At 39.0% G+C, this 23,585-nt stretch overlaps 1 protein-coding gene across 1 annotated transcript in view; it reads right to left on the bottom strand.

The window, feature by feature from the left end:
* The window catches only part of NEMF (nuclear export mediator factor), a 52,052-nt gene extending 38,271 nt beyond the window's left edge, over positions 1-13,781 (bottom strand). Inside the window, exons 1-5 of the mRNA XM_044230866.1 lie at positions 13,654-13,781; positions 12,756-12,824; positions 12,506-12,608; positions 9,551-9,676; positions 525-673 (exon numbers count right to left, since the gene is read on the bottom strand). Of these exons, the coding sequence (XP_044086801.1) occupies positions 525-673; positions 9,551-9,676; positions 12,506-12,608; positions 12,756-12,824; positions 13,654-13,712 (506 nt within the window). The 5' untranslated portion in view covers positions 13,713-13,781. The remainder of the gene's footprint in view (positions 1-524; positions 674-9,550; positions 9,677-12,505; positions 12,609-12,755; positions 12,825-13,653) is intronic.
* Positions 13,782-23,585: the final 9,804 nt, after the last annotated feature.

The following is a 23,585-nucleotide window of genomic DNA, read 5'->3' as shown; positions in this document are numbered from 1 at the left end:
GTAAATTCCTGGGCCTATCTCAGATCCACTGATTCAGACACCAAAAGCGGGGGCAGCAATTATGTTTTATTAAGCCCTCCAGGTGAAATGTGATGCATGCTACACTTTCAGAAGCTCTCCTATAGCTATTAGCCAGCAAAACCTTTCAGCCAGAAGAGTACAATTAAAATCAGCACCTTATCCTACAGTACTCCCTTTTCTTAGCTAAACCATTTCCATTTGCACTCTGCCCAATACAGACATCTGTCTTCTCACAGAATAGCTAATAAGTCCCCTCACTTTACCAAGAAATCAAAAACACCTGAACTAACGCCAGACTTAGATAAAAAAAGACTTACATTTGCTACCTACAAATGAAGCTTAATTGCTTATATGCATATATGTAGTTCAAGCAATCCAAATGTACTTATTGTATGCAAGTAAACAAAATATTTTTTCTGATGTGACAGTTCATTCATATTCTGACCTATGACCTATTTTACCTTCTAATACATTACGAAATGAGCTTAAATATAACATGTTACCTTTCCAAGGTAAGCAAAGGCTCAGCAGCTCTAGCATGATCAACTGGATAGCGTTCACGAACAGCAAATTTAACATCATCTGACTCATCAGTTCGAAATCTCAGGATATTCAAAATTAGGTACTCATAATCTGTAAGAACAATGTTTCCCTGTAATAGAATAAAATATAATTTACTGCTTTTCCCAAATCATTCTTAAAACTTCGTAAAAAGTGAGTAAAAAAGGCGCCTGGGTGGCTCAGTTGGTTAAGCATCTGCCTTCAGCTCAGGTCATGATCCCAGCGTCCTGGGATCCAGCCCCACATCAGGCTCCTGGCTCAGCAGGGAGTCTGCTTCTCCCTCTCCCTCTGCATTTCCCCTTGTTGATGCTCTCTCTCTCTCTGTATCTTTCTGTCTCAAATAAATAAATAAAATCCTTTAAAAAAAAAAGTGAGAAAAAACTGCAGTCTCTTAAAAACTTAAAGCTGCACAAGTGAAGTTACAAATAAAAAACATTTAAGTCACATTTAAACATTGCTCTTTTACATTTGCACAGCACAGACTGTGAAGTAAGATGAGCAAATAAAGTACCCCAAGTTTGAAACATAATGAAGGAATGCACAGCAACTTTAAACTCATTGTCTGGTGGTTCTAACAGAAGTCACTGATAGAAGCACAACAGAGTTACTCCCAGTTTTTGAAATTGGCTTTCTTATAAAAGACCTACATTAGTATCTGTTTTCACTAACCAAAAGAAATCCGAAAAGGATTTTCACTTTTATGAAAAAAAGGCAAAAAACAACAACAAAAAAGCACTCAGTGTGTTTTGCAGTGATCTGTTACAGAATCAGCACATATCCCAAGCAGTAAAAGGTGGTACCACTGATTCCACAGAATTACCCTCACTCAGCATCTCCACATCAAGCAATCATAGCTTTGAACTATCTGTGCTTTATGTCTACTTATCTTGTGCAAGTATTAGTAAGACACAATTTAACATATCAGAAGAGCCTGGGGTGCGTAGGTGGCTCAGTCAGTTAAGCATCTGCCTTCGGCTCAGATCATGATCGCAGGGTCCTGGGATTGAGCCCCACATCAGGGAGCCTGTTTCTCCCTCCCTCCCAGCTCATGCTCTCTCTTGCTATTTCTCTCTCAAATAAATAAATAACATCATTTAAAAAAATTGTCTTAACAAACCATAGGAGACTCTTAATCTCATAAAACAAACTGAGGGTTGCTGGAGGGTGGGGGTGTGGGAATAGGGTGGCTGGGTTATGGACATTAGGGAGGGAACGTGCTATGGTGAGTGCTGTGAAATGTGTAAGACTGACGATTCACAGACCTGAAACCTGGGGCAAATAATACATTATATGTTAATAAAAATAATTTTTAAAAATTGTCTTAAGAAAAAAAGAAAAGCCCAAGATAAGTTATTTTTGGGGTCTGGGAATGCTCAAAAATTTTTCCATGTAAATTGACGGCAACTGTGTCTTTGCTTTACACTATTTCAGCTTAGAAAAGGTTTCACAAGAATGTCTCTACTTTTGGACAGTAAGGGAAACCTGTAGTCGATTAACACCTTGATGACCACCAGTTGAACTAACTGCTGCCCTTGTGAGGCAGGTCTACAAATACTGTATCTTACTCAGAACAATTCAGAACAGGTATTTCAGAGCTAACTGAAGAGATATTTTTCTTTTGATAGCAATAGTTAAGTGGCAAAATGACTAAAGACAGTTATACCCTCTATCCAAGTAATTCCACACTTGTAATGTAGCCTAATGTAATAATAACTCAATAAAATCAAAAGCTACATGTTTAAAGATATTTATTGAAGTTTATTTACAACAGAAAAAACTAGCAATGGCCTAAAGGTAAAAATTAGGGAAACTGCTGAATTATGATATATCAACATAACAAACTATTTAAAAGCTGTTAACTTATGAAAACTATGTCTTGAAAAAAGTAGGGGAATGTTTATAATCTAGATTAAGTAAAAAATAACAAGACAAAAAAACAACAACAACAAAAAAAAACCACCTCTGTATCCTAGGAAGTGGAAAGCAAATACATGGAAAAATGAAAATATTAAAAGATTAAAAAGACTTTTTTTTTTTTTTTTAAAGATTTTATTTATTTACTTGACAGAGAGAGATCACAAGTAGACGGAAAGGCAGGCAGAGAGCCCGATGCGGGACTCGATCCCAGGACCCTGAGATCATGACCTGAGCCGAAGGCAGCGGCTCAACCCACTGAGCCACCCAGGCGCCCCAAAAAGACTTTTTAAAATTTAATATTGTTACAGAATCTTTTCAATAAAAAAAATGGGGAAACTTTTTTTTTGAAGATTTTATTTATCTGACAGAGATGACAAGCAGCAGAGAGGAAGGCAGAGAGAGAGGGGGGAAGCAGGCTCCCTGCTGAGCCCAGAGCCCAATGTGGGACTCAATCCCAGGACCCTGGGATCATGACCTGAGCCGAAGGCAGAGGTTTATTAACCCACTGAGCCACCCAGTGGCTCAGGTTTTTTTTGTTTTTTTTTTTTTAATTATTTATTTATTTATCTGACAGACAGAGATCACAAGTAGGCAGAGAGGCAGGCAGAGAGAGAGGAAGAGAAGCAGGCTCCCCGCTGAGCAGAGAGCCCCAATGGGGGCCTCGATCCCAGAATCCTGGGATCATGACCTGAGCCGAAGGCAGAGGCTTTAACCCACTGAGCCACCCAGGCACCCGTGGCTCAGTTTTTTAAAAAAGTTAAGGCTCAGTTTAAAAAAAAAAAAAAAAAAATTTTTTTAAATTTTTTTTAAAGATTTTATTTATTTGAGAGAGAGAGTGCAGGTAAGGGAGAGGTAGAGAGAATCTGAAGCAGACTCTGCACTAAGCACAGAGCCAGACACGGAGCTCAATCCCACAACCTCAAATCCATGACCCCAGCCTAAACCAAGAGTCAAGTGCTTAACCAACTCAGCCACCCAGGCGAAGAAGGGAGAAACTTAATGAAAATAAAACTGCCCAAAGATAAGCCTTCCAAATTTATTACAGGCAGCAAAGACACGGGTTGTCATAGAGTTAAAATACCTGGGGCGCCTGGGTGTCTCAGTCATTAAGTGTCTGCCTTCAGCTCAGGTCATGATCCCAGAGTCCTGAAATCAAGCCTCGCATCAGGCTCCCTGCTCAGCAGGAAGCCTGCTTCTCCCACTTCCTCTGCTTCTGTTCCCTCTCTCCCTGTGCCTCTGTCAAATAAATAAATAAAATCTTTAAAAAAAAAAAATACAAAGAAGCATCCATGTAGGGAATCACAAATGCTTTAGCAACTAATTTGAAGTTGGTCAGAGAAGATAGTAAGAACAGCCCGAGTCTCACGTTGGGGAAGATAGGCTGCAAGATTAGTGGCGTCAACAGATGGGACCACCATTAACCTTGATTACCCAGAAGTTACTAGGTGTTGAAAGAGTAATACCTACTCCTGAAAGTTCTGACTTCAAAGCATTCATGCATTTAACTTAACATAAAAGTTAACTGAAGAAGGAAAAGTTGGGAGCTTGGAAAATGGCCATACAGTGTCTGGTTCAGGAATATACAACTTAAAAAACCGGCCCGGCCATAAAGCCTGCCACAGAGAAGATACTTAATAAATGTTTGTTGAATCAAAATGTGCAGTTATCAAGACCATCTGACAGATCCCAAGGCAGTTACTTCCCTGGAAGTGTTTTTTTCCTTAAATCAAGGTGTCCCAAAACTCTTCTGTAAGATGGTTCCCCCACCTCTAAAAAAATTCTGTGATCAAATTAGTTGGAAATTCGGGACGCCTGGTTGGCTCAGTTGGTTAAGCAGCTGACTTCGGCTCAGGTCATGATCCCAGCGTCCTGGGATCGAGTCCCACATTGGGCTCCTTGCTCGGCAGGGAGCCTGCTTCTCCCTCTGCCTCTGTCTGCCTGTGCTTGCGCTCTCTCTCCCTCTCTCTCTGACAAATAAATAAATAAAATCTTAAAAAAAAAAAATTAGTTGGAAATTCTAAGTTAACAAATCCTTCTCTAGGGGATATACACATCACAATATTATATCAAAGGCACCGGTAAGACCTAGAGTTAAAAAAATTTTATCTTACTTTATTATCAAAGGCCCTCAAATTTTAATGGCTAGGGTATCCATATTTCTAGGTACACTTATTAGCTATGGAAGGTGGTATCTAAGAAACATACTTTGGGAAATACTGTACTTGTCTCTGATAAACTACTTTCTGATCTTAACTTACTTTCTCCAGAGTCTTTCTTACTGAAACTTTGTTATAAATTAATAAGCTGACTTTCTTAAATGAATCTGAGTAGTAATCACCTCTTTACCCAACTCTAGATAAACCATGCATCAAAATTCCAGACATGAAGGCTGGGAGATCAAACCTTGGTTTGAGGAAAGAGCAATCTTCAAGATTTACTGTAACCAACAACCAACCTACCTCTCTTAGATACCACAGTGACTACTGAAAATTCCCAAGCACATACTCCCATGTACAAAATCCTTATTTTCTATTTCCAACTCATAAATAACTGGGCCTCTGAACCTAGCAGTATGCATGCCAATTGCTCAAACCCTTCAAAATATAAAGGCCCTAAATGCAATGGGGTATTCGGGATTGAGTCCCAGAATAGAAAAAGGACATGTACTAGAAAAACTGGTAAAATCTGAAAAGAATACATAGTTTAATTAATAGTAATGCATCAATGTTAATTTCTTGGTTTTGACACATGGACTATGATTACGTAAGATGTTAATGTTAAGAAAAACTGCATGAAGGGCATATGATAACTTTCTGTATTACCTTTTCAACTTTTCTATAAATCTAAAATTATTACAAAATAAAAAGCTTGTTTAGATTTTTTTTAATTACAGTAAAGATTACACAAAGTCATTGTACAGAAAGAATTTTTATGCATCATTAAGGTCTAAATTAAATTGAAAAAGAAAAGGGGCGCCTGGGTGGCTCAGTCAGTTAAGTGTCTGACTCTTGACTCCAGCTCAGGCCTTGATCTCAGGGTCATGAGATCAGCCCTGTGTCTGGCTCTGCTCAGCAGGGGGTCTGCTTGGGATTCTGTCTCCCTTGTCCCGCCCCACCATCACCTCAACTCCTGCCTATATGTTCCTTCTCTCTCTCTCAAATAAATAAATCTTAAACAAACAAACTGAAAAAGAAAAAAAAAAAAACAACCCTGCAAAGACCCATACCTGGTATATGATTGGTCACCTAGAAAGACCGAAGCCCAAGCATGCCTGACATTAGTTACATTCTAGAGATTTTCCCCCACCAAATGAAAAAAAAATTTTTTTTGTGGTGGTGGGGAGAGGGAAAGAGACCATAAATAGGAGACCAAACACAACAGTGGTTACCCTGGGATGAGGAAATGGTCTGGGCTAGGAATGATAAGACCCTCCACTTTAATTCTATGTACTTCTCTATATTCTGGAAAATGTTTTCATATACTACTTGTAAGAACATGTTTAATTTAAATGGTAGACTAGGTTAATTCCAACCACTGTCCTACTGAGAAATAGAAAAGCTGGACAAAATACACAAAGCCTGTGTTTTAAAAAATAAAAAATGAGGGGTGCCTGGGTGGCTCAGTCGTTAAGCGGCTGCCTTCGGCTCAGGGCATGAGCCCAGGGTCCTGGGATCGAGCCCCCACGTCGGGCTCCCATCTCCACAGAAAGCCTGCCTTTCCCTCTCTCACTCCCTCTGCTTGTGTTCCCTCTCTCGCTATGTCTCTCTCTGTCAAATAAATAAATAAAATCTTAAAAAAAAAGAAGAAGAAATAAAAAATGCAACCAAGACAGTATACATTTACAGGACCAAATCCTAGGGGAAGAAAACTGAGAAAGGTTAAGTCCCAAGCTTGGGGCTAATTTTCCCCTAGAATCATTTGTCTAACTGTTAAGAAGTAGCTGATAGGCTGAGAAGCTGAGCATAAATTTTGACAAACTTACAGGACAACTAAGGGGAATAAAAACTGGAGTTCAGGGCGCCTGGGTGGCTCAGTGGGTTAAGCTGCTGCCTTTGGCTCAGGTCATGATCTCACGGTCCTGGGATCGAGGCCCGCATCGGGCTCCCTGCTCAGCAGGGAGTCTGCTTCCTCCTCTCTCTCTGCCTGCCTCTCTGCCTACTTGTGATCTCTCTCTGTCAAATAAATAAAAAAAATCTTAAAAAAAAAAAAAAAAAAAAGCTGGAGTTCAGAGTCCAAGTGAAACATGAGTTGAGGAGGGAGAGATACCCTGTAAATCCAACTCTGAATAGTGAGTCATAAAGGCTGCATCTCAGGGGAAGAGATGAATCAGAAATACACCAGCTTCTCCAGGCCCAGCTTCTAATCAATTCAATTCTTAACTGGAGTGAGGTAATCAGGTATTATTTGTGTCTTTAGCTACTTGTAAAAAGCAATTATCTTCTCTAGAGGAAGAGAACATCATTCCAGATCTCACAATGTAACTATTGCTTCTCCTACTCAATGCCTGCAACACAATACAATAACCAGACATGTGAGGAGACAACACAATGTAATTAAAATAAAAAGAAACAGCAGAAACTAAAAACAGACACACAAAGCAATTCTAAATGATTCTTGTCCAATAGCAATAAAATTAGTGATGGAAAACAAGTCAAAGAAAATATGGCTGAATTTCCCAAAACTGATGAAAAACATCAACTCATTTCTAGAAGTGCTATGAATCCCCAAAAGATAATTTAAAATAAAAACTCAACTAGGCACACTACAGCAAAACTGAAAACTGAACAGGAAGAGAAAAAATTTTAAAGCACCAGATAAAAAGGCTAGATTACCTTCAAAAGAGCTGACACTGATTTCATTAGGAACAATGGATGACAGACAATGATCTATTAGACAGATAGACAATGAACTATTTTTATAACTGCAAAAAGAGTATTTAATTAACAATTGAACCAACTAGATGGTAAAACTGGTTGTAAAAGAAATGAAGTAAGTGAAATATTTAGAGGAACTAAGAGAATGATTGTATAAGACTGTCAATTCAAGGCAGTAAGATAGACCAACGTTTGGGGATATCTTTTCTCTGGACAGATACAATTTGAATCTCTACTGGATGCAATTATTTTCATTGCTATGATGCAAGAAATATTTGTACTGCTATCAGTTTTCTACAAGTTAAAATCTACCTTTATAGAATCATTTAAAAAAAACCTAACCAATAGTAAATACCAAATTAAAGCTACACATCCTTAAGGAAAAAGATAATGCCCAGGAATGCCTACTAGACAGCACTCAGTAGAATACTAAAATGACATTTTGTCCTTTTTGTCTCTTTTCAAAGAGACAAATGGATACTTTTTTTTTTTTACAGTCCCCTCTCATGATCATAACATCCAAAATTATTGATGACAAATACACACACATATAAGCTATTCTCATTGCATCTTGGCCTGATTTATTTATATAGGTACAGCAAGAAATGTTAATTAACATATACAAATCTCCTTACAGTCAGCAAATCTAGAGCCACAAGGTAAGAAGCAGTCACTAAAGCCGTAATAATTATTGCTGCCTGGAGAATCGATAAAAAATTTGGGATTTTATTTTCAAAAGTTTGTTATCCCAGAGATTTAAAAGTTAGTACTTGGTTATAACTCAAAGCTTATGAAACCAAACCAAAACAGAAAAACAAAGAAACAAAAAAACCTCCACTACTCACTATGTCTGTGGTATACCTATAAACATAGGTAAATTTCTCTTTAAAGTTACTCAAACCTACACGGATGTGATCTTCCTCACAACAAATAAGCTAGGACCTTAAGTGCCACAAAAAAGGTACAAAACCAGTTTCTCAGGAGAGCTTTGTGGACACTACTATTCCATATAAAATATAACCCCAATGAGAGCAAATTACCATATAAGGAATAAATCACTTCAATTTGTAGAAGTATGAACTACTAAAGATCAAGAGAAAGACAAAGGGCTTTATCATATACTATAATAAGACACTCATCACAAAAATAACACTAACAATATTCTGAAAAAAAAAAATTAACCACAATTAGATTCTCTCCAGCTTATTTAGTCCTGTGTGATTAATTCTGATCATCCTAGATCACAGGTTGGCACTCTATTTTCATAAAAGCATCTGCTTCTAGATTAAATTAAGTCTCACAAATTCTAATTTGGTTTCCTGATATATTTTGGCATTTGTCTAAGCAATACTGGCTTGGATGATGTGAGTCAATATATTTTATAAGAGCACGGGGTCAAGATACCAAAAAAGCTAACTCTGTAAAAGGCAAAATAGTAAACATTTTAGCATTTGTGGCTACATATGGTCTCAACTGCATCTTCTTTTCTTTTTTTTTAAGAGCCCTTTTAAAACATAAAAGCCATTCTTAAGCTCACGAGCTTTATAAAAAGGAGACACAGGCAGTTTAACAACTCCTGTTTAAGAGTATCTGATATGTCCTCTCAAGCAAGGTTCTGAAACTGACCTCACTGTCGAAGGCCCAATATAATGACAAAATTATAGAGACAGAACAGATTGGTAGTTGTCAGTAGGTAGGGATGGTGGGAGGAAGTAGGGTGGGTGGATATTACCATAAAGAGGTATCACCAAGATCTCTGTGGTAATGGAAAATTCTGTATCTTGACTACAGTGGTGGTTACATGTATCTACAAAGGTGGTAAAATACACAGAACTAGATGCACACTAGCCCTGATTTTGATACTGTATTCTAATTATGTAAAATGTAGCAACTGAGGGACACGGACATATCTTTGCAACTTCCTGTGAATCTATAGTCATTTCCAAACAAAGAAGTTTTTAAAAAAATTTTTAAAAGATGGTATCATACAAATTTTAATTGACCACTACCTGAGACCACATACAAAAATCAACTTCAGATGGGCTGCAGTTGCAGTTGCCTGTAAGGGAAGGGGCATAAGATTCCCTGACCATGTTTTACAGTACAACAGCATTGCACAAATAAGTAACAATATAATGATCAATTATCCTTGCTATCATTCCCCAAATTTAACTTACCCTATCATAGAGCTCAATGATTAAGTGATAAGCAGCTTCATCACTTCCAAATTGAAAGTCTACAATTCTATCCACACCAAGTTGTTTTGCACTGACCAAACGCCGACTCTTCAAATGTTTTCGACACTAGTGAAAAACAGAAGAAAAAGACATTTATACAGATGTCAATTTCTAATCGTTTGATACTGGTTTGTAAGTAAGTTTCCTCTTTTCATTACCATCAGTAATAATATTTAAAAAGTAGTAAACAAAAGTTGCAGATGATAATCTAAGGAAAAACACTTTATTTCAGACGACCCTGCTAACTCTGAAACAGTTTTATACCTTTTTAAGAAGACAATGACAGACCTACAGAGAAATTTATTTTGTTTATATCACTGTTAAATCCCTTTTTCTTACCCTGATGTCCTCACTCAAAACTATAATCTTTTAAGCCTCTTTCTAGTCCCATCTTTTAAGTATCCCCAATTTCCTTTGTGTTCAAAATTAATTAATGGTTTCCACTAATCTTCTACTTCAAATACAAATTCTGAACCATGAGTTTATTGGTATTCTATAAGTTAGTCCTCTGCATACAACCAATTATCTTCTATTCCCAAAAATCTATTAATCCAACCCAGACAGATTTTTTCTGGTACCGTCTCCAAAGGTTTTGATCAACTTATTTCAAATCCAAATGTATTAACTCCCATTCCTTATCAAATCCCATTCTTCCTATCCCTAAATCATGATGTTCTTTTCTTATTAGCAATTAAAATAAAATTAACATTTTTAAACCCAAACACAAATTACCTGGTAAGCACCTATTGCTTTAGATTTTATGTACCATCCTTTAGTACAAATGTTTAAGTATAATACAGACCAGAAATAAGACTACTCTGTAGTGGCCCCCAAAATTTTCCAATTGTTTCTAATTCTTGAATTAGAAAGATCCCTTAGTCAAGACCAGTAAGATAGAATGCTTTCAAGACTTAAATTCAAGACAAATTTTACAGAGATGTTAATATAAAGTCACCTTAAAAGAAAAAATCAAAAGAAAGAAATATATAATCAATTTCAGAATGCCAACTCTTTGATAACCAAGACTTCTTCCCCAGACCTGATAGTTCAAATTGACTAAAATTCTCATTTTATGTACTAATATATTCAGGCAGATGTAATAAGACTTTTCAAACTTCTAACAATCTCGCCTTCCTATATTCAATAGTTCTAACTTACAAGTGGTCTATAATGATTTTGATTTAAACAGTGACCTACATATAGGGCTATTTTTAAATCCCCAGGGGAAAATCACAATCCTTCCAGAGTCCCCCAGTAGTGTTTCTATTCAAGAAAAATAAAGTCAAAATGGAGATAAAAGGCATTCTTGAAAGGAACAGAAATCCACATCATGTAATGGAGAAAAGGGAAGATTATTTATCATGAGTATAGATGGGCATATGGTACATATGTAGTGCTTATTTTATTTCCCTATTAGCAGCTTGATGAAAACAACTGTCGGTGCCACAAAGCATTAACTGGGATCCCCAAATATGAGAATGAGGAACAATCACTGTGATTTACCACAAACTGAGCATGTCTATGCCATACAACAGTAGCATTAGTTAAATTATTTGTAAAGTGCTTAACACTGCTCCACCTAACTCATAAAATTCTAACTCTTTTTAGAGTATCTGGCTTCCTATTGGTATAGCCTAATTTGGGGATTTTTCCCACAATCCCAGTATCATATATCTTATCACCTGTAAAACTAAAATAACTGTTCTTCATATCTACTGATATATTAAACAACTTAAAATATACATTATTCATTTACTTTGAAAAGTGCTACACAAACACCAAGTGCCACCATTAGGGATAATTCCCAAAAAACCACTTAGGGTTACTATTAAGTATATTAAACTTTTAAGTTTTGATAATTTTGTGACAGGCCTTGTGATTTGGGAAACACTTACCTAACTTGTAATCCAAAACAGATTCTAAGTTGCTGGGGATAAGATTCTTCTCTGTAAAGCCTCTAATGAAATAACACAATGCCAAAACAAATAAATTTCTGAAGGAAAGTGAGGAGGAGAGGAAGAAGGAAATTAATACATATGGAGCCCTAATATGTGTCAGGCATTGTGTTAGGTGCTTTACATGTTACTTCAATTAATCCTCACCAATAATCCCATGAGGGAGTATTATCCACATTTTACAATTAAAGAAACTAAGTTTCAAGAGGTTAAGTATCTTTTCTGGGTTATAAAAATTATTTAGCGGCAAAATCATTAACTCTAAGTTAGGTATATTTGATTCTAATGTTCTTCCTCTGTACCACATAATCTTTCAGTATATCTGTTATGTCAACAAATGGATAGATAACATGTCCACAAATGCAGAATCTCAATTTTAATAAAAAACAAAAGCAAAGAGAAAAGTGAAAAGTAAAAAGATATGACTGGTAACATACTAATGTCCTTGAGTATTCCAACAAAATACAGATTGGTAGCTCAAAAGTGAGCCGCAGAAAACTAGGAAAGGGGAGGTAAGGCATATCATAGAAAGCCAAGAATTACAGGATATAGATAGGATAGGAGTTCAGAAATTAGGGAATCACAAAAAGGTGAAAAACTGATGAAAAGGAGGCTTTAGAAAAATTAACACTGGTCTGACAAAACTGTTTTCATAGCAAGAAGTAGACTGTAATTAAGGGACTTTAAAGGAATGTTATGAAAGCTCAAATTAGAATAGTGACTGTGGGAACAGAAAGATTTGGACCACAATGGGGTGAGAAGAGTAACAGGAAAAAGTCAATAAATAGCTACTTTGTTTATCCCAGTGTCTATCAACTATTCTACTTTATCTCTACTTTATTCACAATGGTAAAGGAAAGCCAAACGTTTTAAAACTTAAATCGTTAGTGACCAATCTCAGGGCCTTATAATTTAGCTTCAAGTATAACGTAAAGTTTACCTTCATGGCAAAACTAGATGGCATCATATTCTTAGGCCACTCAAATTCTGTTGTGTGAATTCGTATGCCAGATTCAAGTAAAAGTGTAGCTTTGAAGTCTGGTCTGTAGAAGAAAAAAGTTAAATTTTTCTTTAGGGCATTTGTCAATATTAACTCAGTAAAAAAGACTAAAAATGCAAGTTAAAAAAGTTAATAATCTCATATTTAATTTAATTACCAAAGATAAAACAAGCCTGTAAAATGCTCTTACTTTTGAAGACGAATAAGATAGGTCTTATTATCCACATCATAAACATTGTTTACTCTCATTCCTATTAAGCTGCAAAGAGAAAGGAAACATGTAACAACATTTGAAATATAGAACTTCACAGAAATTAAAGGGGCAGGCAGAAGCAGAGCCTTGGAAAGAGGGGATCTTCAACTCTAAGGATATGGAGTCAACCAGGGAGCAGAGTCTGAAAGTCCCAGGCATTCGGCCCAAAACTTAACCGTAACTTTTTATGAACAAAAGTGGTATGCCAGCCCCAAGAAAACCAGGCAATGTCGTGCGTCCTTGAAATGACCCAATATTTTAAAGGAAATATAGTACAATCTAATCCACTTTATTACAAAAGAAAAAAAAAGGTAAATGAAACCCTGGAAAAATGACAAAACTCACACAGCTGAATAGAAACCAGACTAGAATCTGTTACTTGCAGCTAGGACGCCGACATTCCCTCTCTTAGGAGTAAGGAGGAGTATCTAATCAGGCCTCCATTCTGGAAACCCCTGGGGCAAAAGACTCCTGGGGCATTCTGGCTTTCACCCGGTGACTCTCGTTTTACTTAACGTTTGAGGCCAGACCGGGGCAACTTAGGCCAACAAGGCAAGAGCTCGGCGAGGGCCCCGCCAAAGCCTGACACAAGACCTGGTGAGACAAGCAACCCGTGAGAGTGGGGTGTGGGGCATGCGGATGCTGGGGTGCCCCCGGTGCCCTGAAGGCCACGGGAAAGATGTCACGCGCTCGCCCACCCAGGCCTAGCCAAGTCCGCAGAAGTCAGCGCTGAAGGATTAAGGGGAAACATCAGACTGGTCTTTCTTCCACGTTGGAGCACTGGCCTCTGCCTTCTGCATTCCTCGCACGAGCATGGTCACCTATCGCCCAGTACCTGGCATTCAGCTCCGCGAGTACCGCGCGGAGGTCTATGGTGCTAAAGCGAGTCTTCATGGCGAGGTCTGAGGGTCGCTACCGCAGTTTTCTCCACTGACTGCCTGACTCAACACCGCTACTCTTATGCGCAGGCGCACTCGGCCGAAATCTACGGCCGCGCAGAAGACCCAAAATTTCTGGAAGCGAAGGTGTTTGCGTCACTCTTCCGAAGATTTAGGTTATCGAATCGCCGTCAGCTGGCTTTCTGTTATACTGAAACAATTCGAAATAAATCCAAACTATTCTCTTGAAACTGCACTTCTTCCTAGAAAGCTGACAGACTAGTCCGGCTACCTTTCTCCCTTCTGTCTCGGGGACGCAAGCGAGTCTCCCTAGTGACCCCTGCTGGTGGTAGAAATTTATGAGAGCGTACTGGGAAGATTTCCCCTAAATGGGCGGTAGGGTTCGGTATGTCGGAGCCACAGCCCCTTTCCATTCGGTTACTTGGACCAGTAGAATTTTGAAATGTAACGAAGCGGAACTGTTTCATTCGCCTTACAATTACCCTCAATGATAAAGGTGAAGCAACGTTCAAAAAGGAGTTCCTATTTTGATGGGCTCTGCTCTCTGGAATATTTTGAGATGAATTGTGGGGTTCTCATTTAACCTAGGTCTTGGCATCCCCTTGCCTCCGCGTAGTACCTGGTATGCAATACCAACTCCATACACGCTAGGCAACCTGAGTATTCAGGTATTTCGCTAGATAATAAAAAAAAGTAAGACAGAATAAGAGATCACCCCGCTATAGGGGATTCACAGGGTAGTAGGAAACCGTAAGAAAATTTAAGAAACCACTGTTCGTTGTGCTCGGTACATAAATGAGAAGAAAGGATACTTGAAGGTGAGAACTCAAAAGAGACGGGGTCTCGCTATGTTGCCCAGGCTGGAGTGCAGTGGCTATTCACAGGCGCGATCCCACTACTGATCAGCACGGGAGTTTTGACCTGCTCCGTTTCCGACCTGGGCCGGTTCACCCCTCCTTAGGCAACCTGGTGGTCCCCCGCTCCCGGGAGGTCACCATATTGATGCCGAACTTAGTGCGGACACCCGATCGGCATAGCGCACTACAGCCCAGAACTCCTGGGCTCAAGCGATCCTCCTGCCTCAGCCTCCCGAGTAGCTGGGACTACAGGCGCGCGCCACCGCGTCCGGCGAGGATCCTAGGCTTGGGAGGATTCTCCAGTCCGTCGGCGGCTGTCGTCAGAATTCCCATCAGCAGAAGGCGACTCTACCTTGAACGAACGCGCTTGCCATTTCGGAAGAAAGAGGGTGCTAGCGGGGGGACTGCTATGGGACAAGGGGCACACAGCATTCATTACTGCATCGTAGGACACAATAAACCATGCAGAATAGCTCAAAATGTAAAATAAACCATTTGGAGAGTCAGGAAAGAGTGGGCACCAAGTAGTCTGTGGTCCAAAGCGCAAATATGAGAGGTCCCGCTGTGCCTAAAAAATACGAAAGTTATTACGTTGGCTCTGAAGCCATTCCCGAAAGATTGCTTAAGTATATTGCATCAAAGCACCCGAGTAAAACTCCACATTGAAAGGGACAACACTCGGATGTTTCTTCAAAACAAAATTTGAAGTATTCATAGCAAAACTCCCACCTTGGGGCACTGGACCAATAAGATAGAGAAGAACACTGATTTAAGTTATAGGGGTCCCTCTGCCTATCAAACAACTCAAACATTGCTTCGTCTGTCAAGGAAAGTGGGCATCAGAAAGAAAATGTTAGAAAATCCCTAAGGGAAGAGGTAGATCAAGAGAATTACCAGAGAATTGCAAAAATTACCAGAGAACGGCATCATTTACTGCTGAATTCTATTATTTCTAGTTTTTGGAGTAATTTCTCTATTTTGAGAAAATTCTGAGATAGGATTATTTGAGGACTTGTGGAAAAAATAAGAAGCAACCGGGTGAGCAAATCATCTTCTGATGTTCAAAGAGAAGATAAAAGTGACTATTTGAAACCATAGAGAGGTGCTATCAATGTCTGGAGCAGCCAAAAATTTAGAGAAAATTATTAATGGGTAACTTATGGGCATCTAGAATTATGATTCTCAAATTTTAGTGTGCATTCAATAATTACTATATACATAATTAAAGCAAATTCCTAGGCACTACACTACCAAGATGAAAGGGGCCTCCAGCCTATACTTGAAAGTTGACTAATCTCTAGAAGATGAAGGGGTGATCAATAGGAACCAATGTAGTTTCATTCAAAATAAGATATCATTAATCTTACTTTCTACTACTCAACTCACGGAAATATTCTATATGTAGTCTGAGATTTTTTAAAAACAGGTAAATTTACATAACATATAAAAATATATAATTCATATACATTCAACAACATAAAATTCACATAACATAAAATTCACCTTAAAATTCATCTTAACCATTTTGAAGTATACATTTCAATAACTCTCAAAATGTTTACAATGTTGTGCAACCATCTCCACTAGACAGTGGAGATTTAAAAAAAAAAAACATAAAATTGGGGTGCATTTGTCATTTAAGACCTACTCACCTACCTTAGAAGTTTCCACTGGGGACAAACCATTCACTACAACAGTGAGAAATAAATTTGTGAGGGAAGCCTTAGCAACTTACAGTAGGAACTGCTGCCACTGAATTGGGAAGCCTGAGTGCATTGAATGGTGAAGTGGCAGGGTCCAAATGACAGCACTCCATTACCAAAGGCAAACTGGGTGTCATTACCATAGTGGGCAGCAGAGTCAAAACAGCAATCCAACAGTCTGACTCCTGGAGACGTGTGATGCTGGCTCTTGATCGTGGTGCTCCTAGAAGAAAAACATATGGGAAGCCTACTAAATTCTCATTTGATCTGTATAAGTAGAAGAGTTCTAGCTCAAATGGACCAAAATCTAACTTAAATCATAAAAACAAGAGTCATAGCCCTTCAATATTTCCAGACCTGAGCCAGTTTATAGACCCAGAGCCCCTTGAATGAAAGGGAGACCAGGTCTCCTGGAGGAAGAACCCTAGTACACTTCCAAAAATTTCTACTGTTACTCTTTTTCCCAGTCTACCCCATAGGGAACGATGGGCCTATCTACCTATTTACTAAGGTAACTGTACTTTGGGGGGGAAAGGAAATGGTCGGTAAATCATAAAAATTTTTAAAAATCCCTTATGGGGATTGCTGGACCCTAACTCTGACCTGACACTAATTCTAAGAAACTCTAAATGTCACTTTGGTCCGCCAGTCAAAGTAGGGGCTTATGGAGGTCAGGTGATAAATGAAGTTTTAGCTCAGATCTGCCTCACAGTGGTCCCAGGGCATCTCTAAACCCATCCTTTCTTTCTTTCTTTTTTTTTTTTTTTAAGATTTTATCGTTTATTTTAGAGAGAGAGAGAAAGAGAGACTAGGAGGAAGAGGAGGAGAGGGAGAAGGAGCAGGACAAGCAGACTCCACATTGAGCGCAGAGCCCCATGCTGGGCTCAATCTTATGACCCCGGAGACCATGACCTGAGCTGAAATCAAAAGTCAGAAGCTTAACCAACTGAACCACCCAGATGCCCTCTAAACCCATCTTGTGGTTATTTCCCCAATACTGGAATATATGGTTGAAATAGACATACTTAGCAGCTTCTGAATCCCCACACAGATTCTCTGGCCTATGGAGTGAGGCTATTATGATGGAAAAGGTCAAGCCACTAAAACTGCTTCTACCTAGGGAGATAATAAACAAAAGTTAATACCACATTCCTGGAAGGGTTGCAAAGAGCAGTGTCACCATGGGGCACCTGGGTGACTCAGTCAGTTGGGCAATGGACTCTTGTTTTCTACTCAGGCCATGGTCTTGTGGGTCATGGGATTGCCCCTGCATTGGGCTCTGCATTGAGGGCAGAGGCTGCTTGAAGATTCTCTTCCTCTGTCCCTCCCATGGCCTGATCTCTCTCCAAAATAAATATTTAAAATTTTTAAGAAAAATTAGTGCCACCATCAAGGACTTGAAAGATGAAGTGGTGGTAATTCCCACCATGTTCAGCTGAACTTGCCTATTTGGTCTCTGCAGAAGACAGATGGATCATGAAGAATGACGGTGGATTATTGTAAACTCAACCAAGTAGTTACTTCAGTTGGAGCCGCTATACCACACATGGTTTTACTGCTTAAACAAATCAACACACCCCCTCATATTTGATATGCAGCTATTGGTCTAGCAATGTCTTTTTCTCCATCTTTGTTAATAAAGACCACACAGAGCAGTTTTCTTTCAGCTGGAAAGGGCAGCAAGACACTTTCACAGTCCTATTTTAGGGGTATCAACTCTCTAACCCTATATCATAATTTAGGTCACAGGGATTTTGATTGCCTTTCTCTTCCATAAAATATCACATTGGTTCATTATATTGATGACATTGTGCTGACTAAACCTAACAAACTAGAAGTAGAAACTACTGTAGACTTACTGGTAAAACATTTGTGTCAGAGGGAGGAAATGAATCTGATGAAATTTCAGAGACTTACTTCAGTGAAATTTCTAGGGGATCCAGTGATGCAGGATATGTCAGATATCCCTTTTAATGTGAAAGACAAGTGTTGCATATGGTCCCCCTTAGAACAAAGAAGAACCCACAATGCCTCGTGGACTTTTCTTGGATTTTGGAGACAGCATATTCCTCTTTGGCGTGTGTTACTTGGGTCCATTTACCATGGGACCCAAAAAGCTGCTAGTTTTGAGATACAATAATGATTCCATTGGACAGAAAGTTTAGACAGCTGCCTAGTCACTTTGGGTTCCTCATACCTCTGAATCTATAGGCCAGAAGGGAGTTATTGTGCTTAGTGGGGTAATTAGTCGGGACTACCAGGGAGAAATTTGCTACTCCACATGGAATAAGGGAGTATGTCTGGAACATAGTAGATCCCTTAGGGAATCTCTTAGCATGACCATGTTCTGAGATTAAAGTCAATAGAGAACTATAACAACCTGATCCAGACAAGACTACCAATGGCTTAGACCCCTCAGGAAAGAAGGTTTGGATAACTCCACCGGTTGAAGAACCATGTTTACCAGCTGAGGTGGAAGAAAGTAGTTACAAATACCAGCTATGACCACATAACCTGTTACAGAAATGAGAATTGTAATTGTCAGGAATATTTCTTCCTTATTTTGTGTGTGTGTGTGTGTGTGTGTGTGTGTGTGTGTATATATATATATCTCATGGAAATATCTTTGTTTTCTTCCCTTTCTTATCCCTTTATCATGTAACATTAGATGTAATGACTTTATATCATAGTATTTAAGCGTTTTAGATTTACAGGACAAATTTACAGGACAGTTACTTGTACATCATAGTATTCAAATCATGCATGCAATATCAAGGAGAAGAGCAAACATCTCCCAGCAACTTGGCCTTCTTTTTTGGGGAAAGACTTAATGATTTTTTGGTTGCACATAAGATAGTTATATCATGTTAGACAGAAGTATGACCTTGTTATTGCCTTTATTTAGAAGTTAAGTATGGTTTAAAAAGCCATATAAGAGTATCTAATTGACAAGGGATAGACTTGTGTTGGTTAATTTTGTGTGTCAACTTGGCTGGGTCACTCTGCCTAGATATTTGGTCAAACATTTCTATTATTGTAATTGTTGTTTGTTGGCATAATGAACTAAACACTTTGTTTTTTTTTTTCCTAAACTATTTTTTTTCCATTTTTTTATTGTGGTAAAATATGATCCATAGAAAATTTACCATCTTAATTATTTTAAGGGTACTGTTGAGTGATATTAAAATACAGTATGTACTAAATACATAATGTTGTAAACCATCACCACCATTCAATTCTGTAGCTCTTTTTGTCCTGTAAATCTGAAACTCCATACCCATTAAACAATAACTCCCAATTTCCACTGTGCCCAGCCCCTAAAAACCTGCAGGCTACAGTCTCTTCAATTTTGACTAATTTAAGTACCTTCTATAACTGAAATCATTCAGTATTTGTCTTTTTATGATGGGTTTATTTCACTTAGCATAGTGTTCTCAAGTTTCATCCATGCTGTAGCATGTTGGAATTTCCTTCCTTTTTAAGGTTGAATAATATTCCACGGCATGTATAGACCATACTTTGCTTACCCATTCATCTATCAATGGACACTTGAATTGCTATAACATTTTAGCAGTTGTGAATAATGTTGCTACGAACAGGAGTGTGCATCTATCTCTTCAAGACTCTATTATAAATTCTTTTGAGTATATACCCAGAAATAGAATTGCTAAATCATATGGTAGTTCTATTTTTAATTTTTGGAAGAGCAGGGCAGCTGAGTGGCTCAATCATTAGGTGCCTGCCTTAGGCTTGGGTCATGATCTCAGGGGCTGGGATGGGGCCTGCATCAGTCTCCCTGCTCAGTGGGGATCCTGCTTCTCCCTCTCCTACTCACCCAGCTTGTATTCTCTCTCTGGATGTCTGTCTCTCTCTCTCTCTCTCTGTCAAATTAATAAATAAAATATTTTAAAAGAATTTTCTTGAAGAGCCACCAGACTATTTTCCACAATGTTGATACCATCTTACATTCCCACCAACAGTGCACAAGCATTCCAGCTTCTCTACATCCTCACTAATGCTTCTTATTTTATGGGTTATTTTTCCAATTTTTTTTTGCCATTCTAAACGGGTGTGAAGTGATATCTTATTATAGTATTAGTATCCATCTCCCTAATCATCAATGATGTTGAGCAGATTTTCATGTGCTTATTGGCCATTTGAATAGCTTCTTTGGATAAATGTCTATTCAAGTCCTTTACAGCAGAAACTTCTAATTTTCCACATATATACAGTTGCTTTTGAGTGTCCTAGTCTTTGATATCTGGCTCCCAAAAGGGGGAAAAAGGGAAAAAAAAGAGAGACGAGAAAAAAAGGGTGCTGGCCTTTTTAATCCTCTGAAAATTAGTAGTGGCTTTCACCAATGATGGGAGGTACTACAACAATGACCACCTGCCTCTTTGTCTGGACCTCTGTGACCAGAAACTGCAATCATCAATCAGAGCATAGTTGCTCAATATTAAAACAGGGTCCTTTTGCCCATTCTGGCTGCCAAAAGCTAGGTGCAAGCTGCTCTAGGAGCATGTGCACAACTGCTTGCTGTGGGGCTCGGAGTGGAGATTGACAAAAGCTAACCATAACTTACCATCCAAGATTTTTTCTGGAGTTACAGACAGTCAGTAGACTCAGAGTTCCAAAACAGGTACCCCACACAGGTTCTGCTAGTTGTTGTCTGCAATTCTGCAATTATTATCTAGGTGGAGAGACAGATTCCTGGTGCTTCCAACTCTACCGTCTTTCCAGAATTCTCTCTTTCTGACCTAATTTTGTGAAGTCTTTATTCTTTATTGTTTGTGGCCTCTGAAGTTCCTATTCTATTAGACTTATTTTGACTCAAAATAAGTCAATCAGAGAAAGACAACTAACATATGATCTCCCTGATATGAGGATGTGGAGATGCAACGTGGGGGTTTGGGGGGTAGGAAAAGAATAGATGAAACACGATGGGGTCGGGAGGGAGACAAACTATAAGAGACTCTTAATTTCACAAAACAAACTGAGGGTTGCTGGGGTGAGGAGGTCAGGAGAGGGTGGTGGGGTTATGGACACTGGGGAAGGAATGTGCTATGGTGAGTGCTGTGAAGTGTGTAAACCTGGCGATTCACAGACCTGTACCCCTGGGGCTAATAATACATAATATATTAATTAAAAAAAAGAATAATAGGCTACTAATGGTTTGACAGATTTCCTTAAATGCTCTAACCAACCAACCAACCAACCAAGCAAACAAAGAATTCTCTCTGATTTTTCAGAGTGTGCTATGTTGGGGCACATTTAGCATGGCAGTTTATGACTCGGCCTTAACCTTCATTTTCTTTTTGTTCTGAGACTGAAGGTCAGGCAGAAGTGAGCGCTTAGTCTTCTCAGGTCTCTTCTGGGCATGCATTCTTGGCGTAGGCATGTGACCTCCTAGATTTCCTGGAATATACCAGAACTTTCATAGTCTATATTCCTCCAAGTATCTCCTTCCTCAGCTTCTTTCTTCTGAGCCTTTTTATTCTATTTCTTGCCCTGACTATTATCTCTTGCCCCAGCTGGCAGGAGCTAATACATTTACCTTTAAATGCTTTCAGCAAATATGGCCCATAAGCCTTTCCAACCCTGGAAAAGCCCCTCTGTAGTCAAAACAAAGGCGAACTCTTAAACTGATCCCTTAGGGAGCTGCCAGACAGGTCAAAACACACAACTATAATTTTTTGAGAATTATGTCTGTACTGCTTCTGCTGCTGCCAAGCACCTTGCACCAGGAATGTGAATAACAACAGCAACAACAAAGTAGGTTTAAGAACAAAAGAACTATCATTTTGGGGAGACAGTATTATTTTATTTCTTTTAAAGATTTTTAAAAATTTGTTTATTTGAGAAGGGGGAGCTTGAGTGGGAGGAGGGGCAGAGAGAGAGGGAGAAGCAGACTCCCCACTGAACAGGGAGCCAGACCATGTGGGACTCAATCCTAGGACTCTGGGATCATGCCTGAGTCACAGGCAAACACTTAACTGGCTGAGCCACCCAGGCAGCCCAAAAGTGCTATTTTAAAATCAGTCACATATGTACATTAACGGGACTATGTACATGCTTTTCAGATGCATGAGACTCTTCAAAGCAAACGCTAAAGCAGAAACCATAAAGGAGGATGCCGGGGTCACTCAGTCAGTTGAATGTCTGCCTTTGGCTCAGGTCAAGATCTTGAGGTCCTGGGATCAGGCCCACATTGGGCTCCCTGCCCAATGGGGTGTCTGCTTCTCCCTCTCCCCCTCCCCCTGCTTGTGTGCTCTCTCGCTCTCTCACATAATTAAATAAATAAATAATCTTAAAAAAAAAAACCCAACAATGAAAAAGAAACCATAAAGGGTAAGATTAACAGTTTTGAATACATAATTTTTTTAAGTCATTGTTAAAAATATTAAACCATTAACATAAAGTCTTAAAAAGTATGCTCAAATTCATGATATACGGAACTTTTTTCATGAATATTGTAGGAAATTGTAAAGTATAACCAAGTGCCAGGTGGGTGGGTGGTTGACATAGATGTTCTCTAACGGTGTTGAGTAAATGCCAAAGTGCATTTGTAACTGAAAACCATGACTTAGCCCAGGGGAGAGTTTTTGGTCTTAGAGATTTCAGGCATGCAGGCAGGCTCATGACTTAAATGTGGTTGGGAAACCATCATGAGAACACTAGAATACAACTTACATGGCTTATTTTTCAAAAATGGTCTCCTTCTCACACTCAACTAGACCAGAAGCTCTACAAAGGCAACAACTAGTCAATATTGTTTCTGCTTATCTACTATATAATTCATTTCTGACCTCAGGAGCTTTCTTCAGGTACAGGCTAACCTTGACACAGCTCAAGTAATCTCATGTGTTTTCTGTTGCTACTGTAACAAATGGCCACAAATTCAATGGTTTAAGCAGCACTCACTTATCATCTTACAGTTCTTAAGGTCAGAAGTCCCACATGGGTCAGCAGGGCTGCATTCTTTCTGCAGGCTCTAGGGGAGATTGGTTTCCTTGCTTTTTCCAGCTTCCAGAGGCTGCCCACATTCCTTGCTTAGTGACCTTGCATGACTCCAGTCTCTGCTTTCAGGCTACATATTCTTCTCTGACTCTGACCCTCCCTGTTCTAAGAATCCTTATAATTACATTGGGCCTGCTGGGATATTCTCCCCATCTCAAGATCCTTAATTTACTCATATCTGTAAAATTCCTTTTACCATGTAAAGTAACAAATCATAGGTTCCATGTATTAGGAAGTGCACGTCCTTGGGGTGGGGTCATTATTCTGCCTTAGTTCCAGAACACCTCTGTT

The sequence above is a fragment of the Neovison vison genome, chromosome 13 (assembly GCF_020171115.1).
Source record: "Neovison vison isolate M4711 chromosome 13, ASM_NN_V1, whole genome shotgun sequence".
Lineage (NCBI taxonomy): Eukaryota > Metazoa > Chordata > Mammalia > Carnivora > Mustelidae > Neogale > Neogale vison.
This window is presented reverse-complemented; position numbering and strand designations above follow the sequence as displayed.